Source organism: Chelonia mydas, chromosome 8 (assembly GCF_015237465.2).
Source record: "Chelonia mydas isolate rCheMyd1 chromosome 8, rCheMyd1.pri.v2, whole genome shotgun sequence".
NCBI lineage: Eukaryota > Metazoa > Chordata > Testudines > Cheloniidae > Chelonia > Chelonia mydas.
Genome location: NC_057854.1, coordinates 65,653,089 through 65,676,069, shown reverse-complemented (window position 1 = coordinate 65,676,069; position 22,981 = coordinate 65,653,089). Strand labels below are relative to the sequence as shown.

Genomic DNA, 22,981 nt, shown 5'->3' with positions numbered 1-22,981 from the left:
GTTTTCTTTTAGTGAAAAAAGAAAAGCAGCATGAGAAAAGGATAAAGAAAGGTACTCTTGTGGGTTATCAGAATGGCTGCATCAGTGTATTAAAGCTGTGTGCATACAGAGCACCACATATTTCTATGAACCCAGCAAGAGTCTGGGGAACGGGGTGGATTTTGGAGCGTGTGATCTGATCAACATACTTTCTAATAAACACATCACTGCACCTGGATTTTATTTTACTGCCTTATCACACAGCTGTGTTTATTTCTATGTGGCATTCTCCTGGCCCCTCCTGATATCTGGAAAGGAAAATTATGTACTGCACATGTCCAGTGTGTAGTTTACAACCACAGAAAATTTCCAAATTTTTTCAAACTTGGGTGTGAAAATCAGGGTCCAGATATCCAGGGTCCAGAGCCTCAAAGAATAAGCAATTGAATCAACTGATTGTATACAATATTATTGTACTATAAAAGTGTACTGACTAAGATGTCATAAAAACTGGTGATATGTTGGTCGCAGATATTACTGCATGATGTATGTATGGGTTGTGTATAAAGAATTATGTATGTGTCCTGGCAATGTGTTCTTAAAATGTATTTTAGAAACAGTGCATAAACCGAGCCTGCCCTAGACAGACAAATGTGGATTTATCTGTCCGGCTGGCTTGATTACAGGCAGAGGATTATGAAAGTACATTTACATATAGGGTAAACAAAACAATCAAGCTAACTAGCAACAGAGGGGGAACAGAGTCAACACCCCCACGAAGCCTTCTGGCTTTTGAGGCAAAGACACTGGACTTTGGGAAACAGAAGGGGAACAAAAAGACATTCTAGTTGTCCCTCAGTTAGGGCAAAACATGCATTTCTTACCAAGGACAATATACTGAATGAGCCAACTATGAAGCTCTAAAACTAAACATTTTGATTTGCTAAAGCTAAAAAATGCATCCAAAATGGTTCTTACTATACGGAACAAACCTCTTGGTTACTAACATTTTATTTAAATATAAACAGACTTGTTGACAATAAGAATATGAACCAAGAAATCTCAGCAGGAGACTGGAAGGACAGAATGCTAGCAAGTATGAGCAGTATAATTTTCCCCTCATGGATGGAATGGCAGGGGGAAATTTTTTTGTCACACTCAGGGAACTTTTTTTTTAAAAAGGGTTGTAAAGTTTTTTTTTCAGCTTTACCAAAAATATTCATTCACCTTTGTGTACTAAAAGAGCAGGGGGAGAGGGGGAAGCAAAGGAATAGTTTTGAGGAGATTATTAAGGCTGAGATTTTCAAAGGAGCCCAAGGGAGTTAAGTGTTCAAATCTGTCTTGAAATTCAATAGGATTTAGGCACTTAACTCTCTTGGACTCCTTTGAAAATGACAACCTAAGGTAAGGGCATGAAGGTAAGAATGAAATTACCTTTTTGGCCTTTACTCCTATATAGTATCACTACCTTGGCATTATAAATTATTTCAAAACTGAACTAACGTATGAGTACCATGAAAATGGAATAATTGTAAAAGTTCATTCCCAATCATAAGTTCTGTTAGTGTTTTATCTTCAGTCCCCATATGTCTCAAATATTAGAGTGCACTGGGTGCCTTTCTGTCCTGGTGTGGGAGAGTTTATCGGAGGAGACTCGGGCTTTTGAGTGAAGAAAGCACCTTGTCTTAATAGCTGACGTGGCTTATTGCTGCTTTTTTATGAATATCATAAACACTAATCTTGGAGTGAGTTTCAAAGTTCACTAGGATAAAGTGAGTTCAGTATCCCAATGTTGTGATTTGATGTAGAAAGAGAAGCTGAATGATTAACTTCTAATATTTGGGGCTCAGAGAGATGCAAAAAATCAGTAACATAGAAAGGCTATAAATATCCCTGATAGCTACATATGAGTTTTACTGAGAGAAGTATTTATGGTAATAGGTCACATTAATGATATTTAGTGTTCAAAGTAAATACTATACTACTCCATTACCCCAAGCCAGCAGAGATTCTGTTGTTAAAGACTGAGGGCCAAATTCAAACTTGGCATAAGCAAATGCAACTCCACTGAAGCTGACAGTATTTCATCTATTTACTCCATGTCTGAATTAGACCTTAAAACTTTGCCAAAGTGACATTTACTCAGGAAGCCCCTTCAGCATGTCTAAAGACCACAGTGAAACTAACCATCTGATATCAATATTGCCAAAAAAGCCTTGTTTATCTACAGCATATATACACAAATTTCATTCATTATGGCAGGGGTTCTCAAACTGGGGGTCGGGACCCCTTAGGGGGTCATAAGGTTTTTACATGGGGGGTTGCGAGCTGTCAGCCTCCACCCCAAACCCCGCTTTGCCTCCAGCATTTATAATGGTGTTAAATATATAAAAAGTGTTTTTAATTTATAAGGTGTGCTTATATGAAAGGGGTCACCAGTACAAAAGTTTGAGAACCACTGCATTATGGTGAGAAGAAAACTGCTAAAGCAAAATCTATAGTCTCCAACAAAGTGAAATCATTACTACTTTAAGCTAATGCTTACATCTATTCAATTTCAGTCTCCATATATCCATGAAACTTTGCATCAGATCCTTATGTGAATCACTTCCCCATGAGTTTCTGATTAGGAGTTCAAGAGCAGATTCCTTGCTTCATCTGCACAGAATTATTCATACTTGTGTCCTAAAATGCCATACCTATTAGGCAGAAGCTCTCTTTTTTCTGCCTCTAACATTTTCATTTCTATTCTTAGTATTTCCATAGTTTGTTATCTTAAACTCATGGTTGTCTTTCAGCTTTATTTTGGAAGTTCACAGTAATCAGACTATGAACCCATATTACAGTTTCAGGGAAAATGTCCAGGCTATAACCGATATCTTTTGACCAAGATCTTGACACGCTTCCACATTCTTTTTATCACATTTCTCCTGGATAATTGCAGTTCATAATTTGTGGATCTTTCTCTACTTTCCTTCTGCACGCACAGTTTGCACAAAATTGTGCCTCTAGACTCCACAAAGGAACAATGATCACTAGACGTATTAGTCTAGTGCTGAGAAAACTATAACTGCCTTCAGTGAAGCAGCAGGCTAACTTTAAAATATTTTGCAACACAGTAGCAGAACTCCTAACAAGCATGATTCTTCATATCAGGAAAAAGTATCGGTCCATATTATGTGACCCATAACCTCCACTCTTGTTCAGAAGGCCTTTGGAGAATTTCTCGAGTAAGGACTGTACCATTTGATTTTAGAGAGATTTGGATTTTATTCTTCCTAAGAAATTTGATTCTCTGACTTATTATTCAACTTCTAAAACATCTTTGAAGACTCGTCTTTTTAGCACTGCATTTTCATAATCTCTACATATCACTATTTTTGTAAAGCATCCAAACTGGCATCAAAGCAAGACAAACTAATTCCTACACTGCTGCTATATAAAATAGGGTCACAATGTCCACCAGCAGAATTTTTACAAAAGAAAATTTTAATTTAAATATGGACTGGTTACAAACAGGACAGTGTAGCCATTGAGGGTATGTCCACACTGCAAAAAAAAGCCACATGGAACATGTGCTACAAAGCTAAAAATAGCAGTATAAACATTCCCGCTCAGGCTGAGAGCCCTCTCAGAACCTCCCCCTGGCTGGGTTTCAGAGCCCAGGCTTGAGCCCAAGCAGGAACATCTACATTGTTATTTTTAGCCCCATTACGTGAGCCCAAGCCAGTCGACCTGGGCTCTGAGATCTACTGCCCTAGGGTATGGGTTTTTTTATTGTTGTTGTTTTTGAGATCCTGAGGGATTTCAGTTTTGACAGCAAACTACTTTTAATGGATCAGTTCAGCACAATTTTTAGGTTTTGTTTATAGACTGAAGTCATGAGACCATTTGGCCACATTCTCCCGATTACTACAACAGTAACAGGAACAGCATCTAGTCCAGACAAGTGCGCGACTGAACAGATAAACAAGTTAGTTAAATTGGAGAAGACGAGGGTTAACGTGAGAATTGAAAGGTTGGTAAGGAACTGGTTAAAGAGGAGACTACAACCAGTCATACCGAAATGTGAACTATCAGGCTGGAGGGAGGTTACTAGTAAACTACTTCAGGTATTGGTCTTGGGACCAGTCTTAATTAATTAACATTTTCATTTATGACCCTAGCACAAAAAGTGAGAGTGTACTAATAAAACTTGCTGATGATACAAAGTTGGGAGGTATTACCAATATGAAGGTGGACTGGAATTTCATACAAGATTCTGAAAAACTGGACAATAGAAATGGGATGAAATTTAATAGTGCAAATAAGAAGTTTTGCTATAAGTTGGGGACATAATCGGTTGGAATTGACAGAGAAGGAGAAAGGCTTGGGTGTATTGGTTGATCACAGGATGACTAGGAGCTGCCAATGTGATGTGGCCATGAAAAAGGCTAATGCAATCCTAGGATGTATCAAGCCAAGTGTTTCCAATAGAGATAGGAAAAGTGTTATTACCATCATACAAAGCACTGGTGAGATCTCATCTGGAATATTGTGTGAAATTCTGGTCTCCTGAGTTTAAGAAAGATTAATTCCAACTGGAACAGGTGCAGAGAAGGACTACTAGGAAATTAGAGAACCTACCCTAGAAGAGGAGACTTAAGAAGCTTGGATTTGTTTACCCTAAACAAATGAAAACTGGAGATACGACTGCTCTCTATAATACATTAGAAGGATAAATGCCAAGGAGGGAGAGGAGTTATTTACGTTAAGCGCCAATGTTGGCACAAGAACACATGGATATAAACTGGCCATCAACAAGTTTAGGCTTGAAATTAGATGAAGGTTTCCAACCATCAGTATAGTGAAGTTCTGGAATAGCCTGCCAAGGGAAGTAGTAGGGGCAAAAAACTTAATTTGTTTCAAAGACTGAGCTTGATCATTTTATGGAGGGAATGGTATGATGAGATTGCCTAGAATGGTATGTAGCCCATTTGTGACTGCTAGTAGCAAATATCTCCAATTGCCAGAGATGGGACACTAGATGAGGAGGGCTCTGAGTTACTACCGTGAACTCTTTCCAGGGTGCTTGGCTGATGGTTTTCGCCAACATGCTCAACGGCTGACTGGCTGCCATATTTGGGGTTGAGAAGTAATTCCCCTCAGGTCAGCTTGGCGGAGACCTTGGGAGGTTTCCACTTTCCTCTGCAACATGGGAAATGGGACATTTGTTGGTTTAAATTAGAGTAAATGGTGGATTCTCTGTAACTTGGAGTCCTTAAATCATGATTTGAGGATTTCAGTAACTCTGCCCGAGATTACGGATCTATTACAGGAGTGGGTGGGTGAGATTCTGTGGCCTGTGATGTGCAGGAGGTCAGACTAGATGATCACAATGGTCCCTCTTAACGTCTAAGAGTCTAGTGGGAATAGCTTAATCTTCAGTTATATAGCAGAGCAACTGAGGCTTACGTGCTAACTAAATGAACAGTGAAATATGGGGATACAATAGGGGAATACCTGTCTTCTTTTAAAAATATTTTAACTTTTATTTATTAAATGTAGAAAATGTAAAGTAGACCACTTGAAAAGGAGGAATGAGGCTATCTGTTCCTTATGGCTCACAGTGAGGGCATATGGACTCTATGACCTTACATTGTATATACTGAGGTGTTATGAGAGTATCACAAGCAGTTGCCCAGGACAGGACTTTGCCCCAAAGCACCCTGATCCCACAGTGATTGTTATTCAAGCTCAGTAAGGATGATTAGTTCAACAAAGGCTGAATAATATTATTTAAGTTAAATAAGAAACAGCAACTCTCCAATGAGCATTCTGGGACTTGAACATTTGTTGATCAATGCTATGGTGGCTTTGGAGGACAGCCAGCAAATCTGTAGCTACTGAACAAGCCAGGGAAAGGTAAATAGGGAAAGCTGTTGGTTTTTATCACGTCAAAAACACATCTTGATTATGAATAGTCTCATATGAGGTAAAAATTATGCACTGCAACATACAAAAATCTACACAAGGAGCACGTATACTTTTCAACAAATATGTTATAATAAAAACGTAGCTTCTTTCATTTACAGTTCATACACTTCTGTAACATTTTTTAAACAAGTAATCACATACTATCCATGCATATGAAAGCTATATATCTTTTTCATCTCAGTCCATTTGGCTCTTTCTCAGGCAGAACTATCTGAAATAGTGGAATTTAAATGAAAAAGGAATCAAGCAGAGGCTATCTTGTTTTGTGGTTTTGTTTGGTCTGGTGGGGAGCAAATGACAATAGACTTTTATCAAGTAATATACTTTAAAATTGTGTTTTAAGCAGAGCTCATGTGGAAGAGGAATTCTCCTGACACCATTTGTTTGCTAAAAGATGACCGTGTGAAATGTTCCAGTTGTTCGAGTAGCAAATTTGGGGTGCTCAGATCTGCCTAGCTACAGCACAGTGTAAAAATGCCAGTTAAGATTTTTCCTATTTATCTATGTCTGAATATAAGATGATTCTAACATCCATTCTCTGGAGAACCTGGAGACAGCTATAAACAAGAGGTTGTCATGGATTTTACTTTATTTATTAAATATTTCTAATACTTTTGCCTATGCTCAGGGATTTATCTCATTGAAAGATTATATTGTCTATGCAACCAGGAAACAATTGTCTGAGACACTCAATCCTATTTTAATGGGAATGATATAGCAAAAGGGGTGGTCTGGTTGAAGTATGATAATGTAATAAAGTAGATTGGTATTTCCCCTGATTTAGATTATTAAAATGGAATCAAACTCAGTTATTGGCATTCTAGGGTAGTCCTGAGAAGAACACTGGGATCAAGAAACTGTAAGGCCCACAGAGCTGACTCCTATTACGTGTGCACAATGAAAGGGGGAACATGAGGTGGCACAGCTTTTCCCCATCTCTTCAAAAAGCACAGGGAGAATCCCTCCCTGCTCTCCTGCTCCCTGGCCCCAAGGAGTGCTGCTGCCCTAGATCCCGCTCTTCACTCCATCCATATAGCATCACCTTCCTCAGGTGATAGGAAGAGCCCACATTACCAGGCAGGAAATCAAGGTGAAATGGCCCTTCTATCCCCTATTCTGAGCAGCACTGCATGTGTGACAGGGACAGGCTTAGGGACTGGAAGTGGAAAGATGTTTGGAGAGCTTAACTTTAGATGCTGGTGAAAAGGAGGACAGTAAAGGAGGGGAAGAAGGTAGAGGGGGAAGAAATACCAGCCTGTGATACAGTGGTGGAGAGTTCAGGCGAGTGAGCACAAGCAGTGTGGATAATATATTTTGAGAAACCTAAGTTTTTGATTTGGACAAAGTTGGGTGCATCTTCACAAAAGCCATTCAATTGGGAACCAGTATGCCCTTATAAAATTCTCCTGTAATGAAAATATATATATATTTGTTAAAATCTGTGCTTTGTTACAACTGTTCAACCCCACTGAAGGAGTCTGTCAGAATATGAGCCGAAAGGGAAGGCAGGGATGAGGATTTGATCAGAGTTTTAAGAGTAGAGAAGAGCTGGTGGGGATTGGAAGTGAATGACAGAAGAAATGATAGATTGCTTGGGCATGAACAAAGCAGCACTGAAGGAAGAAAGGATAAGCTGATAGCAGAGGAAGCGAACACAGCCACAGGACTTCTACAAGAGATGCTCAGTGAAGTAGGGGCAAGAACAAAAATAAGAAAAGCCAGGGCTGAATTTGGACATTTTATACCATTCAGCAATTTAACTGATTACCAGAGAACTTTTATCATTGCAACTTCTATAATCTATTGAATTGGCCTCCTTTGAAACAAGACATCTAAAGAACTGGCATATGTCTGTCTATAAGTCATTGCTTGACAAAGTAGTAATTTATTTTTAGATTTAGTCACATCTCCCTTATCAGTGTATCACCTAAATCTGACACTTATTAAATTTGTCATTCTTAAGGTTTCATCTGTCTCTAGAAGTCTGTGTTTTGAATTTTCAGTAACAGGCTTAGAATGCACTACAAAAGGCCCTAAACCACTCAGGTAAAGTTCTAGGCATCATTTCAGACAGCTCAGTGAAAACATTTGCTCAGTGGTCTAAAAGGAAAACAAAATGTTAAACTATATTAAAAAGGAGAGAGAAAATACTGAAATATTAGAATGCCAGTACATAAATCAATGACACACGCTCACCTGGACTATTGTTTTGAATTCGTGTCACCCCATCCCAAAAAGGATATAGCAGAAATAAAAGACTGAAAAGAAGTCACAGCCTGCTCCTTAGTGATCAGTTTTAAAACAAATTTTCTGATTAGTGGGGGGGAGACTTTTGTTTTAACAAGTTTGTAGATTCTACAGCAAGTACAGAAACATGGGAGACTTCATATAGGCAAGGAAAGGACAAATGGTGAAAAAGAAAAGTGTACATGCACAGAAAAAAATTAAACAATCAGAATAAACCAAAATAAATAAAGTAATATGCAATAATTACATCATCCAATTGCACTGAAGTGTGTTGAGCAACTACTGATTCATGCCAGAGTCATATGGTACTTCTATTTTTAAAAACTCAGGGTAAAACATTTTAAATAAAATCCAAAAGAACATACTGTATCTTTGGGTGTTGTAAAACGAAAATTTATTCAGTTCATTAATTCATGAAGTAGCATGTGTGTGACTATTTTGCCTCCAGCAAGTGAACAGCATTACTTCAGTGTATATTCAGGAGAATTGAGGAGAAATCTGAGAACCTGAGTTAACTAAACATTTATGACTATTATTGTTGCTTTAGATTGCACCACGTATATATATATAATACTTTCCAAACAAATTGAAACATGACGTCCCTCCCCTTAAGGTGCTTGTAATCTAATTAAGATAAAAATATGAGCAAAATGATAACAGGTGAAGGTGGGAGTGGGGAAGAAAGTGGAAATAGAGGAAGCTGTTCCTAGGGAGTATAGATCTCTTATGGCAAACTGATTATATACATTGTTTATTTCAGTTATTAGTTACGTTTGATTGTTTTAGTTAGCAGTAGGCCATCCAGGAGGAGATATCAGACAGACAAACAGAGATGCAATACTAAAGAGAGAGACAAGAGGTCAGAGGAAGGGAGAGCTTGGGAGTTGTAGGAGAGAGGCAGTAGCTTAAGTCACAAGAGTGGATGAGGTACCAGGGATAAGATGAAAGTGGAAAGAGGAGGACGAAGCTCTGCAGGATCTGAACAGAGAGAGGAAGAAGGGAGAGCCTCAGTCAGATACACTGAAAGAATGATGAGAGAGGTAGAAAGAGATTCAGAAAAGCCTAGAGTGGGGAGAAAACCAATGGGGAAGGAGTCACCAGGTGGGATGAGAACAGAAATGAGGTCCTTAGATGTGGACAGTAGTAAGCCATCAATTACATTTGTGAGAACATTTTGAGTGGAGTGTGTGGGAACCATGGAAACCAAAGAGATCGAAGAGAGAATTAACAGGGAGAGGAAGATGAGGCAGCACAAACAAATAGCTCAAGATGCTGAGAGCAAAAGAGGAAGATTGAGATGGAGACACTTGGGGGAGGGGCGTGTCAAATGATGGTTTTCTTTATAACAGATGTTACTTATGAGCAGTTCATGATTAAAACCAGAACAATCTGTTGCTGTACAGGAACACAGGCTAAGGAATCTGCTATGTCCTACAGCAGTTCTCACTCCCTTCCTCTCTTACATTTCAGTTTAGCAAGAATAAACGTCACTATGAATTTTAAATGCAATTCTAATTGTGCTTATAAATGGTAGTTTCAAAAGCATGCATGTTACAATAAACACAAATTAGAGGTAAATTAAACCTTAATTATATCTAGCAAGTTTTATGTTCTAATTAAAAACAGTATTCCAACAATAAAAATGACTTACCACCTGAATTAGCTCTGCCACAATTGTCTAATCTCCCTAAACATTCTTTGTGCGCTCCAGCGCCACACTTAGAACATAAATAGCCTTGATAAAATGTTCCTCTGTAAAGTAAAATTAGATAGTGATATATTAAGTGATAAAAATCTGCATATATGAAATAATTAGCATAAAGAAAAATTTAAAAAATACTGTAGATGGCATTAGAAGTCATTTGCTGTGCTGTAAAATGATTGTACCTAAAAGCTTGAGGAAGAGTGGCAACAGATCATGGGTAACATGCAACTCCAGACTCCTTTTCATAACTTCAAGCCATTTAGAGCCAGATAGTTCTCCTCGATTACTGGTAGAATAACATACTTCATTTCAATTGGACACAAAATGGGGTTTGGCATGGTACATGCCAAAATTGTACCAAGTATAAATACCACAGTGTCCCTATACTATCATTGAGCCACACTCCATTTGATTTCAATAGGAATATATAATGAACATGCATAATAGGACAGGATTCATTTTGGAGGATTTTTTTTTCAGGAAAGAAGATTTTATTCCCTATATTATTGACTACAAACTGCTTCCATTAAAAAGAAAAGTATAAGGAAATACGTTGATTAATTTTAAGAGCTACTGAGCACACCTCACAGAGCCATGCACTCTCCCCTGGAGGAATGGTATGCCTACACTGATTTTAGGCACCCGCAGCTGGCCTGTGCCAGCTGACTTGGGCTCAGAGGGATTGGACAAAGAGCGTGTTTAATTGCTCTGGAAGCCTCCCACCTTGCAGGGTCATAGAGCCTAGGCTCCAGCCCGAGCCTAAACATTTACACCACAATTAAACAGACCCTTAGCCCAAGCCCCACAAGCCCATGTCACCTGGCACAGGGCCAACCATGGGTTTTTAACTGCAGTATAGAGAAAGTTGCCACCTTTCTAATTGCTGGTAACCAGACCCCCGAGGCATGGTCCCTGCCCCACCTCTTTCCCCAAGGCCCTGCCCCCATCATTAATTCCTTCTCCCCCCCCACCCCCCAGGGCTCACTCTGCTCCAGGGCTGGGATGGGAGCTGCTGCAACCTGACAAGGAGGTTGTATGCAGGCAGGAGGAAAAACCCGGTGCTTCCCCCCACCCCACAGTAACTGGACTTTTGGTGTCCAATCAGTACACTTGACGGACACGGCCAGGTCCCCTTTTCGACCAGACTTTCACATACCCTAACTCTCATAAATTATAAGCTCAACTTTGAACCCCTTTGAATTTCAAGTGGGGTTTAGATTCAAGCCTACCCATGGCTTTTATTCCAAGTCTGATCCACTAGGGAAGTAAGGAGTTCATTGGTACATGCTTCGACCATCATTCCAGGAGGACATACTTCCATGCTGATGATGCTCGTTAAAAAAATAATGTATTAAATCAATTTGTGACTGAAGTCCTTGGGGGGAGAATTGTCTGTCTCCTGCTCTGTGTTTTACCTGCATTCTGCCATATATTTTGTGTTATAGCAGTCTTGGATGATGACCCACAATATGTTGTTCAATTTAAGAACACTTTCACTGCAGATTTGACAAAACAGAAAGAAGGTACCAATATGAAATTTCTAAAGATAGCTAACAGCTAAAGCACTCAACCTAAGGTTTAAGAATCTGAAGTGCCTTCCAAAATCTGAGATGGACAAGGTGTGGAACATGCTGTCACAAGTCGTAAAAGAGCAACACTCTGATGCATAAACTACAGAACCCAAACCACCAAAAGAGAAAATCAACCTTCTGTTGGTGGCATCTAACTCAGTTGATGAAAATGAATGTGTGTCCGTCCCACTGCTTTGGATCGTTATCGAGCAGAACCAGTCATCAGCATGTAAAATCTCATTTTATATTGTTTTATTTCTATTATCTTTTTACAGTGTCTATATTTGTAATAAAAAATAAGAATATAAAGTGAGCACTGTAAACTTTGTATTCTGTGTTGTAATTAAAATATATTTGAAAGTGTAGAAAACATCCAAAAAATATTGAAAGACATGGCATTCTATTAATGTTGAACAGTGCGATTAAAGCTGTGATTAATTGTGACTATTTTTTTAATCTTGCAATATATCGTGATTAATTTTTTAATCATTTGACAGCCCTATTTACAACCTATATAAAACTGAACAGCTGGAAGCAGGAAATAGAAGGAGAGAGAGTGGTGCTAGGATGCTTGGTAGTGATGAGTCACAACGTTGCGGGCATGAGATTTTAAATAGGCTTTCTGCTCTCATTTTGAGGTCTGGTAAAAATTTTCAGCACCAAAACAAAAACACATAGGTTAGGTTTGTTTTACAGATAGTCTATCTTGAACAGTTCTCTCACCCTGCATGTCATTTCCATACTCTTTTTTCCCAGCAAGGTACTTGAATTAAATTAAAGTCAATACTTGACACTATAAGACTTACCTCAGAAGCATTTGACAGACTTTGCAGGATGTGACACGAGTGAAGGTGTGCATTTTGAACTCATGAAAATTTGTATTTGCATTGTCCGGTCTTATGTTGGATCTAGAGAAAAGTAAATTACATTATTTGATAATACGCTTTTAATTAAAGAAATTTGGGAATACGGTGCACCAAATCTAAACAGGGAACCTGAATCCACAAACTGTGAGCCTTATTTTTGCATTGATATTTCTCTAAGAGACACAGTCTGTGCCACACACCATGAAACAAAATATTTTATTATCCACGCCTGTTCCCAAAAGATGTACAGTATAAGCCATTTCTTAGAGACCACAGTAACTGGGAAAATAGCTGCACACATCAGGGAAGTTATTCCTTTCTATTCTGAGGACCACTTCATATGACAAGAATCATCTCATGGGCCTGCCTCTCCTTCCAATTCTTCACTGCTTGAGTCTCAAAATGTTTCGTTCTGTGGATCATCATATAGCACAGACTGAGAACCATCGCATTTGAAAATGTGAGCAGCATATGCTGGACAGAGTTGAGTCACAGTTATCCAGCAACAAATTAGGTAACTAAAGCCATTTCAAAAGTAATTATAGAATATTTACTGTTCTTTTAGCTAGTGTTCCTTGAATGAATTTCCTAATGCCTACAGATGTCTCTGTACATTAATTTAGCCAATAAAATGGCAGACCTCTAGTTATGCTACTAAAATATCAGCTTGCTTGTGGGAAACATGTACCTACAGAACTAATACATCTATAACACATGTGGACTATTTGTTATGATGATATACTAGTTCATCTTCCCCACTGTTTCTCTTTAAGCAGTACTAGCTTAGGGAAATTCCATTAATCATTTTGTTGCATTGTTACCTTGTTGAGGGTTTTTAAAAACACTATTTAGCATTTCATTCAGTTTTTCTTCTTCTGTAACTCTTTCCATTTCAAGGAGTTTGTTTGGACTGTGTATTGTTCTCCACTACAGGGTTTTGTAGTTTTTGTTTTGTTTTTGTTGCTGCGCATTAGTATTCTTGTTCATTTTTATATTCTATATAAAGCTCACAAGCATTTTAAAAAATTACATTTAGATTACTACAATGCTAAAAGAACAAGATCATTGATATGCTAAGAACATACTTTGTTTCTAGATAACTTTGTGTAAATCTGTACCAGTGGATAAGGGAAAATAAAATTAACCCTTACTAAAATGTTTTATTAACAAAACAAAATTACTTATCACACTGAGGTCTTTAGGATTATGTATGACTCTGGTGCTTTGTTTGCTAAACTAACACAAGAAGTAGAATTTGGGGGGGGGGGGGGGGGGATCGAGTAAAGGAAGGGGAGAAAATTTAAGAATTTGAAACACCTAAGGAAGTAGTACCCAAGGTGTTATCAGAGACATACAACTGGCTGGTAAAGCTGGAGATACTGATAAGATGAAATTTCACTTTTTCTATATTATAAGCAATTCCCAGAATAAGATATTTGATAGCGATGAACTGCAGTGATGTGTAACAAAGATCAAAACATCAGTATCTTTACTACTGAGTGAACACCTATGAAAAATATTCAAAGCAGCTCTTGAGTAGTGAGTATTGATACAGTGGTGTCAGAAAGGTCAGTCTTTTAATGCATCTCCTGAATATGAGTGTGCTGAAAATGACACTGAATTTTAAAGGCAAATGAGACTTCTCTGCTTTTGTGCTTGTTAATGACCTTACTTTTAGAATTGTTTTCCACCATCCGACTAATATCTCTTGTTGTCTATGTGTACAAGATCCAGTGATGCAATTGTCATGTATACTATCCTCCTAGAGGAGGAAGATATAGATATTATATTATTTCATTTTGGAGATTATCATTATCCTATCAAAATCACCGTGGAGCAATGTGTTTTTAGATTGTAAACTCTTCATGGGAAAGGACTGTGTCTTAACGTGTGTTTGTATAAGGTCTAACACAATGAGGCACAGTTCTGACAGGGGTCTTTTAGGCCAGGCAAATAATAATGTAAGAATTAAAAACTCTCAAGAATAACTTACAGTACACACTAAGCGCCTAACAAAAGCTACTTCTTTCTTTAACATGTCGATTCAGAGAAGGATACAGTTTGTGAAGGTATTTCAAGAGTATCAGCCTCACACGCTCAGGCCTTGTCTACACTATTGGGGTAAGTCGACCTAAGTTAAGCTACTCCAGTTCTGCAGTTTCTCTTTGGAGTCTGTTTTTGAAGTTTTTTTGTTGAATAATTGCAACTTTTAGGTCTGTAATTGAGTGTCCAGAGAGGTTGAAGTGTTCTCCTACTGGTTTTTGAATGTTACAATTCTTGACGTACGAGAAACTGCAGAACTGGAATTAATTTGCAAACTGGACACCATTAAATTAGGCTTGAATAAAGACTGGGAGTGGATGAGTCATTACACAAACTAAAAACTATTTCCCCATGCTAATTTTTCCCCTACTGTTCCTCACACCTTCTTGTCAACTGTTTGAAATGGGCCATCCTGATTATCACTACAAAAGTTTTTTTTCTACTGCTGATAATAGCCCACCTTAATCAATCAGTCTCTTTAGAGTTGGTGTGGCAACCCCCATTTTTTCATGTTCTCTGTATAGATAGATAGATAGATCTTCCCACTGTATTTTCCACTGCACGCATTTGATGAAGTGGGCTATAGCCCATGAAAGCTTATGCTCAAGTAAATTTGTTAGTCTCTAAGGTGCCACATGTACTCCTCGTTCTTTTTACCTATTTTACAGTCCTCAGTAAGACAAAAAATGTTGTTAACTATCATGTTAGTAGAGAATGCAAAAATCTAATGTGTAAAAGTCAAGAATTTTACAAATTAAATGTATTCTTAGCATATTAGCTTCATACACCAGAAGCTCACGTTTAAAACCCAAATACTTGTACCAAGGAAGAAAGATCAGCCCCAGAAAACCAAGTATTTTGTTTGAATTTCTTACAGGATGGACTAGACTTGGGCCATAGAAATCATAGAATCACAGAATATCAGGGTTGGAAGGGACCTCAGGAGGTCATCTAATCCAACCCCCTGCTCAAAGCAGGACCAATCCTCAACTAAATCATCCCAGCCAGGGCTTTGTCAGGCCTGACCTTAAAAACTTCAAAGGAAGGAGATTCTACCACCTCCCTAGGTAACGCATTCCAGTGCTTCACCGCCCTCCTAGTGAAAAAGTTTTTCCTAATATCCAACCTAAACCTCCCCTACCGCAACTTGAAACCATTACTCCTCGTTCTGTCATCTGCTACCACTGAGAACAGTCTAGATCCATCCTCTTTGGAACCCTCTTTCAGGTAGTTGAAAGCAACTATCAAATCCCCCCTCATTCTTCTTTTCCGCAAACTAAGCAATCCCAGTTCCCTCAGCCTCTCCTCATAAGTCATGTGTTCCAGTCCCCTAATCATTTTTGTTGCCCTCCGCTGGACTCTTTCCAATTTTTCCACATCCTTCTTGTAGTGTGGGCCCCAAAACTGGACACAGTACTCCAGATGAGGCCTCATCAATGTCGAATAGAGGGGAACGATCATGTCCCTCGATCTGCTGGCAATGCCCCTACTTATACATCCCAAAATGCCATTGGCCTTCTTGGCAACAAGGGCACACTGTTGACTCATATCCAGCTTCTCGTCCACTGTAACCCCTAGGTCCTTTTCTGCAGAACTGTTGCCTAGCCATTCAGTCCCTAGTCTGTAGCGGTGCATGGGATTCTTCAGTCCTAAATGCAGGACTCCGCACTTCTCCTTGTTGAACCTCATCAGATTTCTTTTGGCACAATCCTCTAATTTGTCTAAGACCCTCTGTATCCTATCCCTACCCTCCAGCATATCTACCGCTCCTCCCAGTTTAATGTCATCTGCAAACTTGCTGAGGGTGCAGTCCACGCCATCCTCCAGGTCATTAATGAAGATATTGAACAAATCAGGCCCCAGGACCAACCCCTGGGGCACTCCACTTGATACTGGCTGCCAACTAGACATTGAGCCATTGATCATTACCCGTTGAGCCTGATGATCTAGCCAGCTTTCTATCCACCTTATAGTCCATTCATCCAGCCCATACTTCTTTAACTTGCTGGCAACTATACTGTGGGACACTGTGTCAAAAGCTTTGCTAAAGTCAAGGAATAACACATCCACTGCTTTCCCCTCATCCACAGAGCCAGTTATCTCATCATAGAAGGCAACTAGATTAGTCAGGCATGACTTGCCCTTGGTGACTCCACGCTGACTGTTCCTGATCACTTTCCTCTCCTATAAGTGCTTCAGAATTGATTCCTTGAGGACCTGCTCCATGATTTTTCCGGGGACTGAGGTGAGGCTGACTGGCCTGTACTTCCCCAGATCCTTCTCCTTCCCTTTTTTTTTTTTTTTTTTTTTTTAAAAGGGCACTACATTAGCCTTTTTCCAGTCTTCCGGGACCTCCCCCGATCGCCATGAGTTTTCAAAGATAATGGCCAATGGCTCTGCAATGGCCAATGGCTCTGCAATCACATCCGCCAACTCCTTTAGCACTCTTGGATGCAGCACATCCGGCCTCATGGACTTGTGCTCGTCCAGCTTTTCTAAATAGTCCCGAACAACTTCTTTCTCTACAGAGGGCTGGTCACCTCCTCTCCATGCTGTGCTGCCCAGTGCAGTAGTCTGGGAGCTTATCTTCTCTGTGAAGACAGAGGCAAAAAAAGCATTGAGTATATTAGCTTTTTCCACATCCCCTGTCACGAGGTTGCCTCCCTCATTCAGTAAGGGACCCACACTTTCCTTGACTTTCTTCTTGTTGATAACATACCTGAAGAAACCCTTCTTGTTACTCTTAACATCTCTTGCTAGCTGCAATTCCAAGTGTGATTTGGCCTTCCTGATTTCACTCCTGCAAGCCCGAGCAATATTTTTATACTCTTCCCTGGTCATTTGTCCAGTCTTCCACTTCTTGTAAGCTTCTTTTTTGTGTTCAAGATAGCAAGGATTTCACTGTTAAGCCAAGCTGGTCGCCTGCCATATTTACTATTCTTTCTACACATTGGGATGGTTTGTCCCTGTAACCTCAATAAGGATTCTTTAAAATACAGCCAGCTCTCCTGAACTCCTTTCCCCCTCATGTTATTCTCCCAGAGGATCCTGCCCATCAGCTCCCTGAGGGAGTCAAAGTCTGCTTTTCTGAAGTCCAGGGTCTGTATTCTGCTGCTCTCCTTTCTTCCTTGTGTCAGGATCCTGAACTCAACCATCTCATGGTCACTGCCTCCCAGGTTCCCATCCACTTTTGCTTCCCCTAGTAATTCTTCCTGGTTTGTGAGCAGCAGGTCAAGAAGAGCTCTGCCCCTAGTTGGTTCCTCCAGCACTTGCACCAGGAAATTGTCCCCTACACTTTCCAAAAACTTCCTGGATTGTCTGTGCACTGCTGTATTGCTCTCCCAGCAGATATCAGGGTGATTGAAGTCTCCCATGAGAACCGGGGCCTGCGATCTAATAACTTCCGTGAGTTGCCGGAAGAAAGCCTCGTCCACCTCATCCCCCTGGTCCGGTGGTCTATAGCAGACTCCCACCACAACATCACCCTTGTTGCTCACACTTCTAAACTTAATCCAGAGACTCTCAGGTTTTTCTGCAGTTTCATACCTGAGCTCTAAGCAGTCATACTGCTCCCTTACATACAATGCAACTCCCCCACCTTTTCTGCCCTGCCTGTCCTTCCTGAACAGTTTATATCCATCCATGACAGTACTCCAGTCATGTGAGTTATCCCACCAAGTCTCTGTTATTCCAATCACAACATAATTCCTTGACTGTGTCAGGACTTCCAGTTCTCCCTGCTTGTTTCCCAGGCTTCTTGCATTTGTGTATTGGCACTTGAGATAACTCACTGATCGTCCCTCTTTCTCAGTATGAGGCAGGAGCCCTCCCCTCTCGAGCTCTCCTGCTCGTGCTTCCTCCTGGTATCCCACGTCCCCACTTACATCAGGGCTTCGGTCTCCTTCCCCCAGTGAACCTAGTTTAAAGCCCTCCTCACTAGGTTAGCCAGCCTGCTTGCGAAGATGCTCCTTCCATTGCATATCACGTCTCAGCTTTAAACAACTTCATGAAAGTGAGTTCTTCAAGGTTTGTTTTTAACTCACATAATGGTCTAGATTAGAGGTTCTTTAGATCAACACTTCTGTCTAAATCAAGAATTAGGCCTATCTTCTCTACATCAGATCTGCCCACAGCAATACAAGCTCTCACAGTATTTCCTTTACATAAAAGTATATCTCTGGGTTGCAACAACTTTGGCAAGAGGAGTCTCTGAAATCTTGGTTCTTGAAAGACAAAGTGCTGTATGCGGCAAATTGCCGGCACTACTATGATGGGTCCCGCACTTTCTCTTCTTGTGGGGGGGTTCAGGGTGCCGTTTCTTGCCCCTGATCTGGGGTATTAACTGTCCCACTAGTATCCCAGAGAAGGGTAGTGGAGAGGGAGGGACCCAGGCCCGCCCTCTACTTCGGGTCCCAGCCCAGGGGTCCTAGGGATAGCGGCAAACCACTTGAACTAGCAATTCCTTCCCCTGGGCTACTTCCCTCTCCGTCCCTTCAGCTTGTGGGGCTTCCTGCCCTCTCTCTGCTTGGGCCAGGTTTCTCCCAACCCCTTGTGTCTGTGGAGTCCCTCTGCTCTGCACAAGCCAGGTTTCCCTTTACCTAGGGTCCTGGTCTTCTGGTCCACCACAGCACTTCTCCAAACTCTCCTCTGCTTCCCTCCAAACTGTACTCCTTCAAACTACTCTCTGCTCCAAAACCAAACCACTCTGCTTCAACTCCTCCAACTGTCTGATTGAAGCAGGCGGGGTTTTTAATCAGTTGACTGGCTTCAGGTGGTCTAATTGGCTTCAGGTGCTCTAATTAATCCATAGCAACCTCTCTTCCCTCTACAGGGAATAAGGCTCTCATCATCCTGGGGCTTACATATCTCCCCTCTATCACCCTCCTGCTGCCCTCTGGCCATGATGTATCACGTGTCACTGAAGTATATCCAGCCACAGATTAAGTGATTCTAGAAGGGATCATAGGCCACTCAGCACATTGCACAGAGGCCTCCTGTGAGGAAAAAGGCATAAATGAAAAGAGAGGAATACTGTAAAGCTGGAACCTGGTCATCCATTAATACTTTCTCCAGGCTTGACCTTAACTCCTCTGCAGAAACATCCCATGAAGGAAGATACTTCCAAGCAGTAGTTCCAAAATAGATGAATACCAATATATTTTTGAAAAGCGGGATAATTTTTCTTCCGTTTTATCTCTCCCTCACTACTAATTTTTCCTTACTGTTCACGGCACCCTATTTGTCCCTCAATGGGAATGGGACAGGTTCTAGAGCTGGAATTTGTTATTTGGTAATTTCCTTCCTGGGACTGACATTTCCTCCAGTTTACCCACCTGAAATAAGTTCTCAAATGGTGAAATCATGACCCCATTTAAGTTTCAAAGGGGCCAGGATTTCACCCCAAGCAGCTACAGGATTGATAGTCTCTTCAAGATTTATATACAGTTAAATTATCCACTACAAAAATTTAGTATTTCCATACAGCATTGGAAGGACTTATCTGGTGTGATGGCAGAAGGGGTATGGCCATGCCCTGAAGCGTCATGGTCAAATACTGCCTCCAATATTTGTAGGAAGAAAGACACAGCCTAACTGTCTCAGATTGGACAAGAGGACATTTCCAGAAAGGAAATCATCATGTAACAAAATTTCTAGTTTAATTACTGATGCTTTATCAGATGCAATATTAGACAATTAACAATGTAATGGTAAAAATAACGTCATTCACACCCTGATGCCGTAAGGAGGTAAAGTGATCACAGTATGAAAAGCTAACTAAAGATACAGTAACAAATCAGGCAAAAACTGTGGCTAAATAAAAGTTATAAAAACCTGATATATATATTATCCATTGTGTTTTCTGATTTAACAAGGAAAAAACCCCAAAACATCCATATCTAAACAAAATACAGTTCATCACTAGCTGTGGGTTTGAAAACTCTTTTCCACATATCAATATTCTGCCCAGTCATAACATATTATATTACAGTGAATTATGTAGTCACATGTCACATCAGATGAGACTGAGATAATGTGATATGAGGTACTACAACAGCATATGTCAAGTCACAAATTTCCAAAACTCTCCTTTTCTAAACTGAAATGTGTTGAATTCTGTTTCTTGACTTCAATGTAGTTCTTTGCTAATGATTTTCAAAATATGTATTGTGTAGTTTTTCAGACATTTGGCATTTGACACATACTATAATAGCTTAAAGCAGCTGTGGGCAACCTGCAGGACACGGGCCACACACAGCCCATGAAGGTAATCCGCTGGCGGGCCGCCAGACAATTTGTTTACATTTGCACAGCTGCCGCAGCTCCCAGTGGCCACAGTTCACTGTTCGCTGCCACTGGGAGGTGTGGGTGGCCATGCAAATGTAAACAAACTGTCTAGTGGCCTGCCAGTGGATTACCCTGACGGGCTGCATGCGGCCCCTGGGCCGCAGGTGGCCCATCACTAGTTTAGTGGTTAGCTAGTGATCATGATACATAGTATAGACCCTAAGTATTCTAATTCTGCAACATTTTTTTTCTCTCTTTCATTTTTGCCGACTATTCTTAAAACTGTACTTCTTTCTATTCCCTGCTATAACAATAAGGACCCATGGGTGCCAGGTTTGTATAATTATTGGTGGTGCCCAGAACGGTCCAAGCAGAGCCGTCCCGTCCATAGGACAGACCGGGTCAACCGCCCCGGGCCCTGCACTTTGGGGGGCCCCGCACTTCAGGGGACATATGGTCCAGGGCGGCCTGGGGGATTAGCAGGGGGCCTGGCACTGGCAGCAGCAAGCGATCCAGCCCCAGACCGCCCCTTCTCCGCCCACATTCCACCCCTTCCCCCAAGTCCCCGCCCCACTTCTTTCTGGCTTCTGCCCCCTCCCCCGAGCGATGCTGGGAGCCAGCAGGGCAGAGCGGGGCAGGCTGGGGCCAGGTTGCTCACTGCTGCCAGGCCCCCTGCTATCCACTCAGGCTGCAATGGACCCCACGTTGCCCCTGAAGTGTGGGGCCCCCCAAAGCACGGAAAACCCAAAAACATTGGTGGAGCTGGGGCCACTTTCCTAAATATTGATGGAGCATGGGCACCATGGGCCCATATAACTCACCGCCTATGTAAGGATCTTAACCTTTTGGCATCATAAATCCAAATTTCCACATCCTTCCATTTCCAAGGAGTCTCCATCAACCCTAAGCAGCAGGAAGGGGGGCAAAACCCTTAGAGGAGCTTTCACCTTTAAAGCAAATAATTAGTATTGTGCATTCTGGTGCTGTGAAACTGTCGAGGCTATATGCCTACTACACACTTTGGCCCAAGCCTGCAAACATGTACTTATATAATGGGACTACTCACATGAGTAAAGTTGTTCATCATTGTGTTTCTAGGATTGAGCCTATTTTACCTCAGGTATCCTTTTTAGCTCAGGATTTGAGCCCTTTCTTCAGTCCAGATATCCTTCTTTCTAAACAGATCTTCTCTGCGGTTTGAGACGTGAGCAGTAAGCACAAATTCTGCTCAGACTACAAATGAATGTGCCAAGGCTGAGAACCTTAGTTTGAGTTGTATTTGTTATGGAGTATATTTTTAGCTGAGATTGGCCCAAATATCCCAATGCTCTAGGAAAGAGTAGAACCATCTCTAATTCTTCTGATACATCTTCAATAAAATGGTTGATAAAAATACAAAGTGTTGAGTGTAGTTGATTTGGAATTTCAGTGACAGATTGGGAAATTCTTATTTTTTACTTATTATACAGAGAAGCAGTGGTCATAACATAATGTATGCTTTACAAGTATTTTTCACCAAGTAAAAATCTCTATCAACGGGCAGCGCTCAGGAACTACTTTAATGGTTTGAGAACAGACATCAATGTTGATGCTGTAGCTTTTTGGTGTTTGAAAGGATTTTTCTTTTTCCCTTCTACTTCCCAGTCTAGAATAAGCTGATGGCTATGGTCTGTGGTAGTAGCAATGATATCCCAGAACATGGGCAAGTGTGAATGTCAAACTCAGTTTCTTAGAAGGATGATGTATTGATAAAAACAGAAGAGCAGGAATCATAGCACATGAAAGAATACCCGTCAAAAATTCAGACTAATGGTGAAAACAATTATTTGTATGCATAGCTCTATGAGGGGGGTGGAGGGGGAGTGGGAGATAGAATCTGGGATTTATTACATATGCCCCCTCCACCAACAGCAAAGTAACTAGTCAATTCCTTTACAATTCCCTCTATTAGGGGAGAGTCCAGACTAACACAGGTGGAAAGTTCCTCCAGGATAACCTCAATGTTATGCTAAGGTAGGCCATCTCCCCTGACTTCAGGAAGACTTAGTATGAAACTGTTTAATAGGGTGTTAGAGCATCTCCACTGTGAGGTGTCCAACAGTAAGTCCCCCTGCTCTATGTCCTATATAGTATGTCATATGATTACACAACATTTTACCAGTGACATGAGGTCAGTGTTTTTAAAAGGGGCTCTCACATTTCTCCCTTACTCTGTGAGCTCTATGTAGTAATAGTGCATGTTCTGACAAAGAGAAGTAATGAGCCATGTTTCTAATGTACTCATTTAGACAAGCATGCCCCCTAATAGC

The 22,981-nt window shown here is 40.7% G+C and overlaps 1 protein-coding gene across 3 annotated transcripts in view; it reads right to left on the bottom strand.

Moving 5' to 3' along the window:
• The window catches only part of VAV3 (vav guanine nucleotide exchange factor 3), a 244,734-nt gene that overhangs the window by 79,063 nt on the left and 142,690 nt on the right, over positions 1–22,981 (bottom strand). For all 3 annotated transcript variants that reach the window (XM_007055209.4, XM_043552808.1, XM_037906160.2), the window contains 2 exons: positions 12,285–12,386; positions 9,854–9,954 (listed from right to left, as the gene is read on the bottom strand). In XM_007055209.4, coding sequence (XP_007055271.2) covers positions 9,854–9,954; positions 12,285–12,386 — 203 coding nt within the window. The remainder of the gene's footprint in view (positions 1–9,853; positions 9,955–12,284; positions 12,387–22,981) is intronic.